Below are 17460 nucleotides of genomic sequence, written 5' to 3'. Positions count from 1 at the left end.
TTCTTCAAGCATTTCTTTTAGTGTATATCTGCTGGTATTATACTTTCTTAGCTTTTGTTTGTCTAAAAATTTTTTTTCACCTTTGTTTTCAAAAGTATATTTTTCAAGATAATAGAATTCTAGGTTCATGGTCCTCCCTTTCCCTACACTTTGAAGATGTCATTCCACTGTCTGCTTCCATTGTTTCTGAAGAGCAACAAGTTATCATTCTTATTTTTGTTTCTCTGAATGTATTGTCTTTTTTCTCTGGCTGCCTTTAAGATTTTTCTCTTTATCTTTGTAATTTATAGTTTGACTGTGGTGTTCCTACATGTTGTTTAATTTGCATGAATTCTGTTTGGGGTGTGCTGAACAGTTTGGATTTGTAGTTTGAAACCTTGTACCCGGTTTGGAGGTGCTTTTGCTAATATGTCCTTAAATATGTCTCTCTCCTCATTTTTTTCTCCTCCTGTGACTCCTAGATGCGTGATAAATCATGCTGATTTCATCATTACTTGAATGAACTGAGTGTCTCAGTTTTAATTAGTTTTAAATTACTTCTGATTTCAAATGCTTTTGCAGAAGTCTTTTTGTTCTTAAGACCGACACTGAAATTCCAAAGCTTCTATCCTGGGGCTTATCTGTGATCTTAGCAGTATTCGAGTGAGGCTGGGTTTCAGACTTAGTTAGTTTTTGCTCTCCTTTGGATTGAATTTCATTATATCCCTGGAACCTAAATCCCTTGCAAAATTTTCAAGATTTCTGATTTCTAGCACTGCCTCCTCCATTTCTTATGTAACAGAATTTTTTTAGGAAAGAATTGTTGGGTCAGTATGTTTATTTTTGTTTGGGGGCTCTTCCAAGATTCCAATCTGTAATATTAGCCCACATTGTTAAAGGTTTAGCTGATTTCTCTTCATCCCACCAAAGCCTCTCAGCCTATGACTCTTTCACTCCCTCATGTATACCTACCCAGATTAGGTGCTGGCCTGAGGTATGAAAGTGGGTGGTACTCTTTGCTCGACTTTGAAGGCCTTGTTCCAGTGTGCAGTTTAGTTCATTTACACATTGTACTTCATTGACATTTAAGGAAGACAGAGCTTTTAGCTTAGACTTAGGCTTTCTAGTTGTTATGAAGGTGGTGATAGTCTTTCTTGATCTTCTGTATCACATCTAAAAGTGGAACTTTTGTTTGTTTTTCTTAAAGCATGATAGAGATATGTAATAAGCATAGAATGCCATGAGAGTGATTTATATCATGGTCACCAGATTTTTGGGGCACCTGTGTTAATTATTCTTATAGCAACCTATATTTATTCATAACCCATATTACAATTGATATGATGTAATTATGACTTTAATATATGGAAGCTGAACCATGACCATTTTGTTCCTTATTGTGATTTGAGTATTCCACTAACACAGTGCCTAGTGCCTTTTATTTATGGAATGAAGTATTTCAATTCAATAATAATTTCAGAAAGAGTGGTAGTGGGTTGGAAAGTTTCGGTCAATTAAATATATCCTTGAATGGATGCTGTAAAAATATTTTTGTATATCTTTTTTTCCTAATTGATTATGGCTTTGCATTTTGTAGTCTTACTTATTTCTAATATTTTTCTGTTTTCCACATAGCATGACAATGTAGCTTGCCTATTATGTATTTAGAATTTAAGATTTTTAATTCAATTCTACTAAGCCTCTGATTTCCTCCTGTAGAAAGAGAAATAAATGAAATAAAATTTGTGACCATTGTCCACAAGAAATAAATTATTGACAAAGAACTGTTCACATATCTTTATTCATAGGTAGTTCTTGGTGTGTATAAACAAGTATTATTATAATAGTAGCCTTATTATTGAAGAACTGTTTGTCTCAAAAGGATATCTTTTATACAAAGCCACCCTGGGTGATGTTTTCATGGGCTCAGGAAGGATGTATAGATCTTGAATTTAGTATGTTGGTTGCAGGACTGTTTTTTTTTTTTTTAAGTTTGCATATAAAAATAGATTCAGAATAATTTTCTTTATGTGTAGGTTTCTTTACTGAATAGAAAATGCCTTTATTGATTACTCTTGGGAAAGTAAGTGGGATTTTAAAAACATGTATGCAGAATTAAACTACTGGCTTGAAACACTTATTTTGGAATGAGAGCAAAGTAGACATTGTATGGAAATTGATAGTATAGGAGCAGAGATAACCTTTTTTTAGGGACCATTATCTGCTAGTTATGTAGGAAGTCTACAGAGAGAGACCAGGTTGGAAAATTATAAATATTAATCTGTGAAGGAACTTGGAAGAATGGAAGAAATAATGGTTTTAGGATGGGGAATCATGCTGGAGAACTCTTTACTCAGAGAGAGAGAGTGCAGCATAGTGTCAAATGCTGTGGGCTTTCGAGCTAGACTGCCCGTGTGAAAAATCTTGCCCCCCTCCTTTTTTTGCTCTGAACTCACTGTGTGACCTTGAGCAAGTTACTTAATTTCTCTATGCCTGCATTTTCTCATCTGAACAGACAATAATAAAACTACCTCATATGTTTATTGTGAAGGTTAAATGAATTTTAATTTATTAAAGTACAAATGTTATTTGCTACTGCCATTTTTTATTTTTTATTAATTATTATTTTATTATTATTACTATTACAAGTACCACCTTGTTTGTTTGAAAAATAATTCCGCTACCTGGTATGACTAACTCTTGACACTTCTTCAGCTCAACTGAAGTTGATGACATGATCCGAAAATCTACAAACCTGTTGCTCACCAGGACTCTGAGCAACAGTCTGCAGAACGTCATTAAAAGGAAGAATATTGGACTTACTGAGGTAAGCTGCTGTTAATGGAGGCAACCAAAGCAATATGTCACCAGATGTCCTAAGCTCTTTGGTTTATTTGTGAATTGATTATAACTTTCTATATAGTTCATAATGCTCTTTCAGATGGACCCTTAATTGTAAAAGGGCAAAGTAACTGTCTGTGTTTTTTTTCTTTTTGGTCACCTTGAGGAAATCCATTATTAGTGTTTGAAAGTCACTTTTTTTTCTCTCTCGCTCTCTCATTGTTTCTACTAGCTTAACTGGTTTTCCTTTCTGAAGAGGTTGGGTTAAATTTGTATTATTTGCCATTGATTATATAAATAAAATTGTTGGTTAGAGAATATAGTCAACATCAGGTTCCTATCCAAATGAATGGCCGTTCAGATACAGCATACAATATGAGATCATATTTTGCCTGCATAAATCATTGATACCACATATATTGGTATTCACAGTCCTTGGTGTATGTTAGAATTAGCTTTTGTTTTTGAGATACCTCATGTATATGAGTGGTAAATTACTCTTTACCAGCTGTAAGTCTGGGCATTTGGGACTGAGGAAGCGTGAGGGAAAGGCAATCATCACATTTCAGTGAAAGCTTATGCAGTCTCACAAAGAGAGGAGGGAGATTGTGCATATGTTGGGAACAGTATCTTGGCAAAATGAAGATTTGGAGCATTGGCACGAAGTCCTAAAATTTAGAAAGATGTGAAGTTTCCTTTCTTTTGGAACCTAAGATTGCATGGGAGCCTCAACCTGCCATTTTATGGAAATTGTAGTGCCAAAAGTGAGTGCTTAGAGGGATTTTTTTCCCACAGGGAAAAGGAAAGGCTGTTGGCCATCTGTCTAACCTGTAAAGGTGGTGTAGTTTGAAAGGCACTTGCTCTAGAAAAATTGACATTTTCAGATATATACTGTCAAGGATTCTATTGAAAGTCAGTAAAGAGTTAATGATACTGACCCATAAGTAAAGACAGCTGGAAGCCAGGTGAACCTGTACTTCTGTTTTGAAAAGATTTTTCCCCCTATATTAAGATATACAAATATTATAATGTGGGATATTGGCAGTGATTGAATTCTACTTATAACAAAACTATTTTTTTTTTACCATTGACTGTCACATTTGACATTATTTAGGACAGTTTTTTAATTTTGCAGTGCTTCCTTTTTATTGTTGGGTATAGAAATAATTAATTATTCCTTTTGTGTGTCTGATAATAGACTAACCTCATAATCAGGAAGGCTACAGAAAAGCAAAGTTGGAGTGAACATTAGAAAGTCCTGCTTTTGTTAAATTGTGCTGTTATCCTTTTCTGAATTCCAAGTAGGACAAGAAGTTTATTTATTTTGCAAACTATCTCTACTATATAACTCTTGATATAATTCTTATGTCATTCGATTTAGCAGCCTCTTAAAAAGTCATTTTAAACAAGTAGTGTAGGAGGAACATGGTGTGATAGAAATAGCTTTAGCCTCAGAAGACTCTTGAATTTAGTTGTGGCTGTGCTGTTGATTTATTGTGACATCTTAAGAGAATGACCTGAATTCTTAATTCTTTGGTTATTCTGATTCTGTTGTCCTTTTCAAGAGCACTGTACAGATCAGGTAATGTCAGGAAGAAGCAGTAGGAGCTTATCAAAGAAGGAGTATATCAATTGTTGGCACTGTTTAAATGAAAGCTAAACACTATTCCTAAATCATAGGATTTCTTTAAGCAAATATACTTTCCTTATCAGTATCTTTGTATATAAATGAAGGACTATCCATAGACATTTATTTTGGTGGTTGTGGTGGTGTGTACATTTATAGGCATGCGCCCAGTGATATATTTCATCACCAACCAGTAAATCTTTGAATAATTATACTACTCACCCAAGAATATCTTCTCTTTCCAAGAATTATAAATATCTTAGAAAGGGAAGATATTATATATTTTTTTTACAGTTAACTAAAGTTAATTCACACCTGAATCATCATTACAATAGGGAACATTTGTGGGACAATTTGTATTCTTCAAAGTCCATTCACAAATACTATCCAGTTTAGCACAATAACATTTGAAGTAGACTGGGCATGTTATTATTCCCATTTTTTGTAGGAGATATATGATTAAAGTTCAAGGAGATGGCCCAAGGTCATACAGCTAGCAAAATGATAGAAATGAGACCTAAGTCTAGGTTTTTTTTCCCCAAACTTACTCACTTTTACTATATGTATTGCCTTCCATATTGACTTACTATTTCATCAGAGAACAATAGAGATTTCTATAGGAGATCCATAGTAACCTGGAAATTGTCCTTATTAGAGACGGTTTTATGACAGGTAATGGACTTGCACTAAAACAATAGAAGTATTTAAAAGTATACAAAACTCAGAATTCCATATCAGGATGTCAGACAATTCTTTTAGAACTTAAAAGTTCATATAAGCTGATGTCTGTTTATCTTATTTTGAGGCTACATGTTATCCCATCTTCTTTTTTTTCTGTCCGTATGCTCTATCCTTTTATCTTTCTGTCTATACACTATATTTCTTGTTTTTTTGGTGACTTTTCTGCTTCCCTGTGTTGAGCCAACTCAACATTACCTTTCAGTAATGAATGTCTTGCTTTCTCAGATTTTCAGTGACTTTCCCTAGTTCATTCATACATGAACATACATGGGTACAGCTGTTTTCCTAGTGCTGCTCCTTCCAGGTCTTTGGGAAGAAATAGAGTTGAGCAGTGTTTAAGAGTATATGTTATAAAGCAGATTGCCTGGGTTCCAGTTCTAGCTCTAACCTTAATACATATGTTCTTTGGCAAATCGCTTAGTTGTATGTAAAAAATGAAGACAATAATAGCATGTATTTTATAGGATTGTTGTCAGAATTTAATTAACATGTAAAGTGCCTAAAACAGTGTCTAGCACATAGTAAGTACTCAGTGCATATTACCAGTTATTAAGAAAGAGGTCTGGCTTTGGCTGGGTACTCAGTTGATTATAGCGTCATCCCAATATGCAAAGGTTGCAGGTTATTTCCCAGCCAAGGCACATACAAGAATCCACCAATGAATACATGAAGAAGTGGAACAACAAATCAATGTTTCTCTCTCTGAAATCAATTTTTTATAAAAAGGAATATGTCTGGGCAAATAATGATTGTCAGGTCTGCTACAGAGACTTAATTTTTCAATTAAGAGACGTCAGATTAGAACAAGATGCCCTGTTAAGATAAATAACTTGTTTATGACTTTACTATATTTATTGAGTTCTTATTATGTGACAGGCACTGATCTAACCCCTAAGTATAAATAAACGAACGACAAGAGCAACAGCAAAAGGGATCCTTGCTTATATTCTAATGGCAAAAACAGATAATAAATAATAAAATAAAAAATAAATCACCTGGTATGTAAAAAGTGGGTGAATGCTATGAAGGAAGAGAAAGAACCTAGGTTAAGGAAATCAGGTGTCTGGTGGAGATTCAAAGGTGGTCTTATTAAAAAGAGCAACATCTTGATGATGAGTTGTAATTGAAGGGGAAAGAGCGTTTTTGGCAGAGGTTAGAACTTGAGGAAAGGTCTGAAGGTAGTTAGTTATTAGCAAGTTCAGGGAATAATAAGGAAAGGTAGCTGGAATGGAGTGAGCAAGGGGAAGAAAAGAAGATTAGATTTGTGAGGTATCAGGGGTTTGTGTTAGGCCATTGTAAAGTATTTGGCTTTTATTTTGACTGAATGGGGAACCATGGCAGCATTTTGATTAGTGACATGATCTGACATATTTCAAAAGGATTGCATTGACTGTGATATTGAGAATTAACTGTAGGGAGACTTCTGGTCAAGATGGCGGCATAGGTAAACACAGCTTGCTGCCTCACACAACCAATCAAAATTACAACTAAAATATAGGACAACCATATCTCAGAACCATCAGAAATTGAGTTGAATGGAAGTCTGACAACTATGGAATTAAAGAAACCATGTCCATGTAGACTGTTAGGAAGTGGAGGGGAGGCATGGGACAGTCTGGTCCCACATCTATGTGTGGTTGATAAAAATTCAGGAGGGATATCTCAGAAGTAATGAGTCCCAGCCCCACAGGAGGCTCGCCAGCCCAGGATTTCAGTACCAGGAAGATAAGTCCCAATAAATTCTGGATGCAAAAACCCACAGGGATTAAGTTGGTAAAAGAAACTTCTGGAGTCCGAAGCAGTTCCCCTTAAAGAACCCACACATGGACTTACTCAGATTCATTCTTCCTGAGCTCCAGAACCAGGGTGGCAGCTTGAAAGACACCAGTGGTGTGCAGGGAGGAACTGAAGTAATTGGCATTAAGATGGGACCTGCAGGATAGCTTTCTCCCTGACAGAAAGGTGGGCAGAGGCCATTGTGCCTTTTCTGAACTCTCCCCAAACAGAGCCGGCAGATAGGTGCCATATCTAAGACTCCATCAACCTGGCTAACACTGTTTGGCCTGCCCTGGAGATCCCCTGAGACTCCATCTTACTAAGCTTACAGGCCTACTCAAGCTGTTAACAGAGACTTTTCCATATGAATGGCTGGTCTTGGCTCATACTTCACAACTTCCTAAATCCCATCAAACAAGCAACAGCTGGCCTCAGTAAGACTCCAGACCCCTGTACCTCTTGCTAAGTGGCCCCAGGCCAGGCAGTAGCAGCAGCCAGCCTAGGTTCTCACCTTGTCTTTGCTCAGGTGATCAAGGTTACTATCAGCAGTGTTAAGTTGTGTTGCTAGCATGTACCTTTGATGCCATGTGATGAGAAGGCACTTCATCTCTGTGATCTTCCTTCTAAAACTCATGACCTCAGTCTAACCATGAAAAAAGCATTAAACAAATCCAAGTTGAAGTACATTCTACAAAATACCTGACTAGTATCCCTCAAAACTGTCAGGGTCATCAAAAACAAAGAAAGTCTGGGAAACTGTCACAGAGCAGAGGAGGTAAAGAGACATTTCAGCTGTAATGTGGGATCTTAGATGGAATCTGGAAAAAGATAAAGAACATTAGGAAAAACCAAATGAAATAGGAATATAGTGTGTTTTTCAGTTAATAGTAATGTGCCAATGTTGGTTGCCAGTTGTGGCAAATGTACTATAGTAATATGTTAACAGTAGGGGAAATGGGGTGTGGAGTATTTGGGAACTCTTTGCAACTATTTTGTAAATATAAAACTATCCTAAAATGAAGTCTTTATTTAAATTAAAAACATTAAAGAATGAAAGAGAGGAATTGAAGATAGGAAGTGTAAGAAAACTATGAAAGAATTTTATTATAAATATAAGGAAGGAAATAAGGTGGTAGCCTATAAGGGAAATGGGTTAAAGCAAACGTGTTTTGTTTTTTTTAATAGAAGAAATACCATGTTGTTTTTGATGAGAATGCAATAGAGGGCAAAAGTTGTTTATGTAGGAGGAAGGGGGAAGTCTCTGGAATAATGTGAGTAGGAAAGACTTTAGTGCACAATTAAAGGGATCGGCTTAGGTGGTGTAAAGTTCACCTCTCGTAACAGATGAGAATTCAAGTATGTAGATGCAGAGGTGATGGCTGGGTATATATTTTGGTGGTAGGCTCCAAATGCTCAGTTTTTCCAGTAAAAGAAAGGTCTTTAGCTGAAAGTAGATCAAGAGCAAATGTTGGAGTTGAAGGAGAGGGAAGGTATCTCCAGACATATGGAATAGAAAATTGATTTGTTCTTGCTCCAGTGATTATTTTGTAGCATTCAGTGGTAAGATTAGCCAGCATGGCTATATATTATTAATATATATTTATATATATAAATGATTATATATATTATTAAGCCATATTTAATTGGAGATATAATGAGTAAGTCCATATCAATAGTTGCCTTCAGGAATTTGGTATATATTATACTCTATACTATATTATTTATATTACCATTTATATCTAATTATAATATATGTATTATTTCTTAGATATCATATTGATGTTATTACTTCAATTTTTTAAATTTAATCTTTATTGTTTTTTCTAACATTACCAGTCAGTCCTGTTACACCCACCTCCCCCCAGCAATCACCACGCTGTTGTCCAAGTCCATGGGTTGTTTTGCTCAACCCCCCCACCCCCACTAGCTGTCATCCCGCTTTCCCTCTATGAGTCTATGCCCATTTTCCTTGTTGGTTTAGTCTGTTCACCAGATTCTACATATGCGTGAAATCATATTTACTTCAATTTTAAGACAAAGAAAAACAATAACTTTGGCTAAGGCCAGCCGAGCAGTAATTGGTTTAGAACTAAGATTTGAGATAAGTTTTGAAATACATTTTGAAATACATAGCTGTATCCCAATTCCTTGGCACATAGTTTTCAATTGATGAAAGAAGAAGAAAAAAAAAAAGGAGAGTAGGTAGGTAGGTAGGTTCTTAGGGTAAAATTAGAGAAATTCAGAGTTCCTGTCAGTGATACCATATTGAATATTTATATTTTTATGATTATAATATTGTCCCAGGAAACCTGAATAAATGACCAGTGCTTTGCATTCACCCTGTGCTTTTAATATCATTTAGATTGATGACCACATGGCTCTAGCCTGTGTTATTTATTTTCCACACACCATTTGTTGTATGTTGTTCCATCCCCTGTTGTAAAAGAGCAATGATATTGCTAATATTATGTTAAAACATTTTATACTTAAATTTTGTCACATATAAGCTTTGTACTAACCTTTGAATTTGGAACCAGTAGTTTCAAATATTTTAGTATTTTAGGTGTTTTCCTTGGAGATGACATAAAATCATCAGTTAACACACCTTTTTGTACCTTGCAGGGGTGAAATAGAGATAAAAATTTCTTGAAGTCTTAGGGATCATGTTTTTGTGAGTGAGAACCATGGCTGCTGTTTAGCTCTTTATCCTCTTGCAGATGTAACAGTGGAGAAGCACTAAGGGCACTTGGTGGCATGGGGACGAGTGTGACTTCTTACTCACCAGCTTTGGGTTCGTCCTTTTGGAGGGGTTCAGTGTACTAAATTAAATTCTTTGCTTGAGAAATAATATAATATCAATTCTAACATAAGTAGGTATAAATACGCTAGAGGCAGTTTATAGTTGGCGATGGAAATTTATTCTTAGAATTTATGGCTTAGTTCTGAACTATTGAAGATGATGAAGACACTTTCTTTCCTGGAGTTTGTCAAGAATCTGAACATCTATCTGTCGTAATTGTTCCGGCTCTGCTGGGGTGTTTCATCGGGGTTGGAGGAGTGACTTACATGGTCAGCTCTGTGCCCTGACTCGTTAGGTTCTCTCTGATCCTGGGAGAGACAGAAGCATGTTCTGCTTCTTAATGATTTTTATCCAAAGTGACTTCAGTTATTTAGTTGTGAGAGGTGATTGTTTGCTCTATAGTGTTTTCTCTTTTTTTTGACAATTCTTATAGAACTTTACTTTATGTAAGACGTAACCAATATCTGATCTGTTGTTAGTTCCATGTCCTTGAAACAATGTTAAGGACAGTTTAGATTGCTGCAGTGATATATTTTTACAATAGAGTGGGCAGTAGGGGTTAAAAATATCAAAGGAGCTCAAACTCTGATGGAAGTTGATATCTGAAATTGCTTTATTTCATCCTTACGTTTAAAATTACCCCAAAGCATCTGGCTTTACATTTGCAAATGCCCTTGTAAGGATTTTGGTTGGCTGTCATTCAGGAGAAGGGATCACTTAGACCTCATCCGCAGACAATATTCCCTTTGAAAATGACATGGTATCTACTGCAATCCTAGAGTGTTTTAATAGTCTATTCTATGCTCAGCAATGAAACGTTTCAGAAGTGACTGACAGCCAACTGATGTAATTCATGGTGATCTTTTGTGTTGACAGATCTTTAAAAAGTCATGGGAAATTACTACTGTACCCAGTGAAGCCGCCTCCTTTTTTTTTTAAACTGCCAATATCCTGCAAAACAGAACAATTTTCTCTTTGACTGCCACTGTTTTTTATTTCGATAACATGACACAATTTCTCCTTATTATTAAGATTTCTATGATAGATAGAATGTGTTCCCAATAAGTAATGCTGATTTTAAAATAGAAATTCTTCAGCTCTCCAAATTAACTCTCTTACTTTTCTGACTTCTGTATCAAGACAACCTTGCCAATAGCCACTTTTCCACTCAGGAAGAAGAGTGATTTAATTTATACAATCAAAAAATTTTAGTCGTCCTCTGAGGGAGAAACATGTTGAAAGGAAAAAGATGACAAATTGCTTATTTTGATGTGTGTTTTCTTCTAGAGCACCCTAAAGCTGAAAGGCTGATGTTTTGTATAATTTTATAGGAGACAGTATCTGTATCCAGAACTCAGACTGTAGAATGAATGGAAAGGGCCTAGTGATGAATATGAACTTGTCTGATGGTTGTAGGGAATAATACAGAGATCTAGTCCCAGTGTTGCCCTATTGGAACTGCATCTGTGGGTCTTTGTCATCATGTTAAAAAGTGGCTGTCTTTCTCAGAACTTCTGGCTGGTCCTTAGTGGAGTAGAAGGTATCTTTTCCCTTGTCCAATCTATTACTAAAGCATTATCATTATGAGTTGACATATATATATATATATATATATATTTTTTTTTGGAAAGAACTGTGGGCTAAGTGCTGTTGAGGAAGAAAGACTTTACTTTTTGATTATATTCCTATTAATATTTTTGTTTAATATTTCACAGAAATATATCATTTGACTGTAAAAAATCTGTCATACCTCCATTTATCTGTTTAGTTCCAGTTTCCCCTTTACGCCATCTACCTGCTCTCCCTCCTACTCCCTGTCTCATTAGACTAAAAGAAGGCCCTAAGTTCATCCGCTGCCTGATACACCAGTACTCCCCCTACCTGCCACAACCCTACCACGGGTAAATAGTCTTAGGAAAATGAAACTTGGATGTTGAAGAGAGAGTGAGAGAGTGAAAAAAACATTCCATTCTGTTTTCTCTTTGTATTTCTTTTAAACTCTGGGGAATATGAATAGTTTTCATAGTTGGAATAAGTAGTAGGTGCTACTCCTTCGTATTTTATTTTTATATACAGTGGAATCAAAGTATGGAAGGTTGTAGTTAATAGAACACACAAAACCTACTTCAGCCTGCTGTACTTAACATACAGTATGCCAGGGCTGCCACTTAAACTAGGTCGAAAGGCACAGTTAGAAGTCATTTACATGGGTTCATCATTGAAGGTAGATAATTAGACTTGAGTCCTCGTTCCATTTAGTTATGTGATCTAAGGAAAATCTTTTTATTTTATTTGCATAATACAAAAATGGAAGTAATAATTATTCCTACTTGTTTTTTTCTTCAGGTTGTTGGGAAGACAATGTAAGAAAATAAATTGTGAAGTGCTTTACAAACTTTAATTCTATATAGATAATAATAGTTTTGCTTCCTCATTCTACCCTCAAAGTAATTTATGGATGACTTTTATCTTACCACTACAGTCTTCTTTCAAGATATTTTCTATAAGAAAAGAAAAATAGCATTAACTAAAGATATTTAATTTTTACAATAACTCTGTGAGTTATAAGTTATTATTAACATTTTACAGATAAAGGAACATGCTTAAAGAAGTTAAGAAATGTTCTCAAGATCAATAAGTAAATAGTTAATTCCCTGGTTTCCCTAACTTCAGTGCCCATGTTTTTTCTTCCATAGACTAATGTAGTTTAATTTACCCGCAACCCATTCCAATGCCTCTCCGTTCGTCATGCCTAATTTTGAAACTTTTTCTTTCCATTTCAATTATTCTTGTTCTTTTAGTGGGAGTTTATTTATTTGGAAGTTATTTAAGGCTAGGCATTATGCTAAACACTATTAGTTTTTTTTCCCCTAGTCTAGTCCTTTTTAAACAGAAGAAAGCATGTTTGAAATAGAGTGGTGAGAACACCCATATGGTCTGTCCAGAAAGTACCCAGCCATGCACTATGAAAAAGAAAGGCATTATTCATTCATTCATTTTAAAGAATTTATTTATTTATTTTTAGACAGTGGGGAGGGGAAGGAGAGAAACACCGAAGTGTAATTGCCTCTCACATATTCCTTACTGGGGACCTGGCCTGCAGCCCAGGCATGTGCCCTGACTGGGAATTGAACAGGCGATCCTTTGCTTCACAGGCCAGCCCTTAATCCACTGAGCCACACCAGCCAGGGCAAGACATTTACTAAGTAGGATACAAGAAACTCTGTACATAGGACAATGACACCTCACTCCCCTTCAAAGTAGGCACCTTGGGACCTCACACAGTTCTCCCAGTGTCTCATCCACTACTCAAAACACTCTGCAAAATCCTTTGTTGGAATCACCATCAGCAGCCCTGTGGTATTTTCCTGAATCTCATTGATGGTCTGAAATTTCTTCCCTTTCAAAGGTGATTTTAGTTTGGGGAAAAGCCAGAAGTCACAGATGCCAAATCTGGGCTGTAGCAGTGCTGAGTCACCTAGGTGATTTGACATTTCACCAAAACAATCTGCATGAGATGTGATGCGTGAGCACTTGCATTATTGTGATGAACCGCCAATCACCAGTTGCCCATAGTTGTGGCCTTTTTTTTCATCGTATTGCATCTCTCAACTGATGAAAAACATTGCAGTAGTACTCCTTATTAATTGTTTGGCTTTGAGGGGCGTAATTGTTTGGCTTGTGATGGACAATACCTTCCCAATCAAAAAACACAGTTAACATGGTCTTGATCTTGATGCAACTTTGCCTCACCTTCTTCAGGTGTGGAGATCTAGATGACTTGCATTGGGACGACAGGGCTTTTGTTTCCAGACCATAGCCATAGACCCATGATTCATCTCCAGTTATGACCTTCTTGAGGAAATCTGGTTCATTGGTAGGGGTTTGGATCGAGTCATTAGCAGCTGCAGCATGATCTTCCTTACAGCCCTGACAGATTCAGCGCTCTCAGGTGTTCTGCTTGTTGCAGACTTTCCAGAATGTGGATCACCTTCAGCAGATTCTTGACCATCTTAAAAGTATTTGTGCCACATTTTTATTTGTGCTGCACTCATTGTATCATCTCCGAAAGCCTTCTGAATTATCCAAGTAGTTTCTGCAGAGGAAATGTTTAAGCTTAACAGAAAATTTGATGCAGATTCATTGCTCTACTCAATCATTTTGAACGTGATGGCTACACAGTACACGTGCTTACTCAATGGAGTCCATGACCTCCACTGACTAGTACAGTGAAGTTTTCATTGTTCATGCATGTGCATTCCAGTCCACTCCTCTTGGCTGCCAGGTTACATCGATGTCACACAAACCATTCTTGTTATATTAAGAATGGCTGTACTTTTTCCGGACAGACTTTGTATAAGGTAGGGGAAATACAAGATGCTTTGGGTAGTCAGAAAGGGTTTCATAGATGAAATGATAACAACTATGCTTTAAAATACCCTTCGTAGAATACAGATGGTTTCTGCCATCATGCCTTTTGTTTTTCTTCTACCAGCAGATTCATATTGAGCCATTTGTCCTGAGGTGAAGAGTCAAATGACTTTTACATGTGCTTGTTATTTTTCAGCTTGTCCAGATTATTATTAATACAACACACCTGGAGAAATCCTGCAAGTACTTGGAAGAATTCATCACCAATATCACTAATGTGCTTCCAGAGACAGTCCACACTACCAAACTCTATGGCACCACAACTTTTAAGGTAAGAAGGCCCTACAGTACTGTAGAACTGCTTTTGTTATGCATAGTCTGGGGTACTCAACCTAACATGGCATTGTTTCCTCAGGTTGCATACCAGTATGATTCATAACCTGCTCTTACGAATAGGTGCTTATGAATTCCTTAGAAAAACAAATGCCAATGCTAATTTTGGGGTGTTTATACTTAAAAAAGTCAGTAACTGTGTCCACTAAATCTTCCTTATATTTTCTACATGAAAATGGCTATTTCATCAGTTGCCCCATCACTGCTGAGAGTTCTTAAGTATGATTTAGAGAATAGTTGAAATCAACATTAATTAAAACTTAAAGTACCCTATGTCCATTTTTTTAACCTTACTTTTGAGCGAGAAATTTCTGTCTCTTGCTATTGTAATTAGCAATTTTATAATTACTTTGAAGTGATTATAAATGCTAGTTGACCCCAGGGTTAATAAAATGGGAAAAATGACACCCTTGTAGAGCAAAAGAAGGACTGATGATAGATGTGTTTTTGGAGAGTAGTACCTTAATTTCAAAGAGCCTTAAGAAACTCCCATATATTGCCATGTGAGCTTTGTAAGTATTAAGGAGAAAAAGTAACAGGACAACATCTTAAACACTAAAATGGTTGATTCTGACAATAAAGGCCAATGTTTATGTTCTGGGGTTTTGGTACTGTTATTATTTGGTTATTTAGTTTTGAGATGAATCTATGTCACTCTTTTCAAGACCAGAAGTTGGTGTTTATTAGGTATAAAGTTGTAGAGTTGAAACCATGATTTCATGTCTACTGCTGTCCACTTTTTCCTATCTTTTTACCCTCTTTCTCTATTTACTATTACTTTGCTTTGAAAGTAGATTTAAGAGAAGAAATCCAATTTGATTCATATTGCTTGTTACATTTTATGAGAAAAATTATTAGAATGATCTACTCTTTCTCTGGTACAAAAAAAAAGAAAAAAGAAAGAAAGATCCTGAATAGCCAAAGTAATCTTGAGAGAGAAAAACAAAGATGGAGGCATCATGTTTCCTTATTTCAAATTATATGACAAAGCTATAGTAATCAAAACTGTATGATATTGGCATAAAAATAGACACATAAATCAATGGAACAAAATGGAAAGCCCAAAGATAAGCCCATGCATATAAGGTCAATTAATTTACAACAAAGGAGCCAAGACTATACAGTGGGGAAAAGATAGTCTTTTTAATAAATGGTATTGGCAAAATAGGACAGCCACATGGCAAAAGAATGAAACTAGATTTCTGTCTTATACTATACATAAAAATCAGCTCAAAATGGATTAGAGACTTGAATGTAAGACAGAAACTTTGAAACTCTGAGAAGAAAACATAGGTTGTAAGCTCCTTGACATTTGCCTTAGCAGTAATTTTGCATTTGACACCAAAAATAAAAATGAAGGAACAAAAGCAAAAATGAACTAGTGGGACTTCATCAAGCTAAAAAGCTTCTGCACAGTAAAGGAAACCAACAACAATATGAAAAAGCAACTGATGGAATGGGAGAGAATATTTACAAACAATATATGTATCTGATAAAGAGTTAATATCAAAGTATATAAAGAATTCCTACAACTCAATAGTGAAAAATCAACCCAATTAAAAAATGGGCAGAGGAAATGAATAGACAATTTTCTAAAGAAGAAATAGAAAATCAATTCAGGAAAGTGGCAGGTTACAAAGTTAACATCCAGAAATTAGTTGCATAGTTGTATGCCAATAATGAACTAACAGAAAGGGAAATTAAAAAAAAAATCCCATTCATAATTGCTACAAAAAAGAATAAAATACTTAGGAATAAAGCTAACCAAGGATGTGAAAGACCTGTTTTCAGAAAATTATAAGGCATTGAAGAAAGAGACTGAAAAAGATACAAATAAATGGAAGCATGCACATAGTGTGTTTATGGATAGGAAGAATTAACATCATTAATATATCCATACTACCCAAAGCAATCTATGGATTCAACGCAATTCCTATCAAGATTCCAATGATATATTTCACAAAACTAGAACAAATATTTCAAAAATTTATATGGAACCACAAAAGGCCCTGCATAGCAACAGCCATCCTGGGAAAAAGAACAAAGTTGGAGGAATCATACTACCTAATATCAAACTATACTATAAGGCCATAGTAACCAAAACAGCATGGTGTTGGCATAGAAACAGACACTTAGATCAATGGAACAGGGAGCCCAGAAATAAACATGCACATTTATAATCAATTAATTTTTGACAGAGGAAACAAGCAAATATAATGGTCTAATTATAGTTTATTCAATAAATGGTGTTGGGAAAATTGGACATATATATGCAGAAAAATAAAAGTAGACCACTTTCTTACAACACACACAAGAATAAATTCAAAATGGGATCAAAGACTTAAATCTTAGACACAAAACCATGAAAATCCTAGAAGAAAACATAGGTAGCAAAATCAAGGACATTGCTCATAGCAATTTTTTATTGGATATGTCTCCCCAGGCAAGGGAAACAAAAGAAAAAATAAAACAAATGGGACTACATCAAACTAAAAAGTTTTTGCACAGCAAAGGAAATCATCAACAAAATAAAAAGATAACCCACAGAATGGGAGAACATATTTGCTGATACATCTGGTAAGCGATTAATATTCAAAATTTATAAAACACTTAACAAAACTCAACATCAGAAAAATAACCCAATTAAAAAAAATGGGCCAAGGACCTAAATAGATACTTCTCCAAAAAGGACATACAGATGGCCAATAGACATATGAAAAGATGCTCAATGTCACTAATCATTAGAGAAATGAAGCTAAAACCACAGTGAGATACAATCTCACAGCTGTCAAAATGGCTATCATCAATAAATCAACAAACAAGTGCTGGTGAGGAGGTGGAGAAAGGGGAATCCGTTTGCACTGTTGGTGGGAATGCAGACTGGTGCAGCCACTGTGGAAAGCAGTATGGAGATACCTCAAAAAATTAAAAA

General features: G+C 35.6%; 1 protein-coding gene across 2 annotated transcripts in view; it reads left to right on the top strand.

Annotated features, from left to right (window-relative positions):
• Positions 1-17460, top strand: part of EXOC6B (exocyst complex component 6B) — a 566147-nt gene that overhangs the window by 293585 nt on the left and 255102 nt on the right. For both annotated transcript variants that reach the window (XM_054586855.1, XM_054586854.1), the window contains exons 16-17: positions 2695-2806; positions 14332-14466. In XM_054586855.1, the coding sequence (XP_054442830.1) occupies positions 2695-2806; positions 14332-14466 (247 nt within the window). The remainder of the gene's footprint in view (positions 1-2694; positions 2807-14331; positions 14467-17460) is intronic.

The sequence above is a fragment of the Pteronotus mesoamericanus genome, unplaced genomic scaffold (assembly GCF_021234165.1).
Source record: "Pteronotus mesoamericanus isolate MK-2021 breed Mesoamerican mustached bat unplaced genomic scaffold, CSHL_Meso_final contig_98, whole genome shotgun sequence".
Taxonomy (NCBI): Eukaryota; Metazoa; Chordata; class Mammalia; order Chiroptera; family Mormoopidae; genus Pteronotus; species Pteronotus mesoamericanus.
This window is presented reverse-complemented; position numbering and strand designations above follow the sequence as displayed.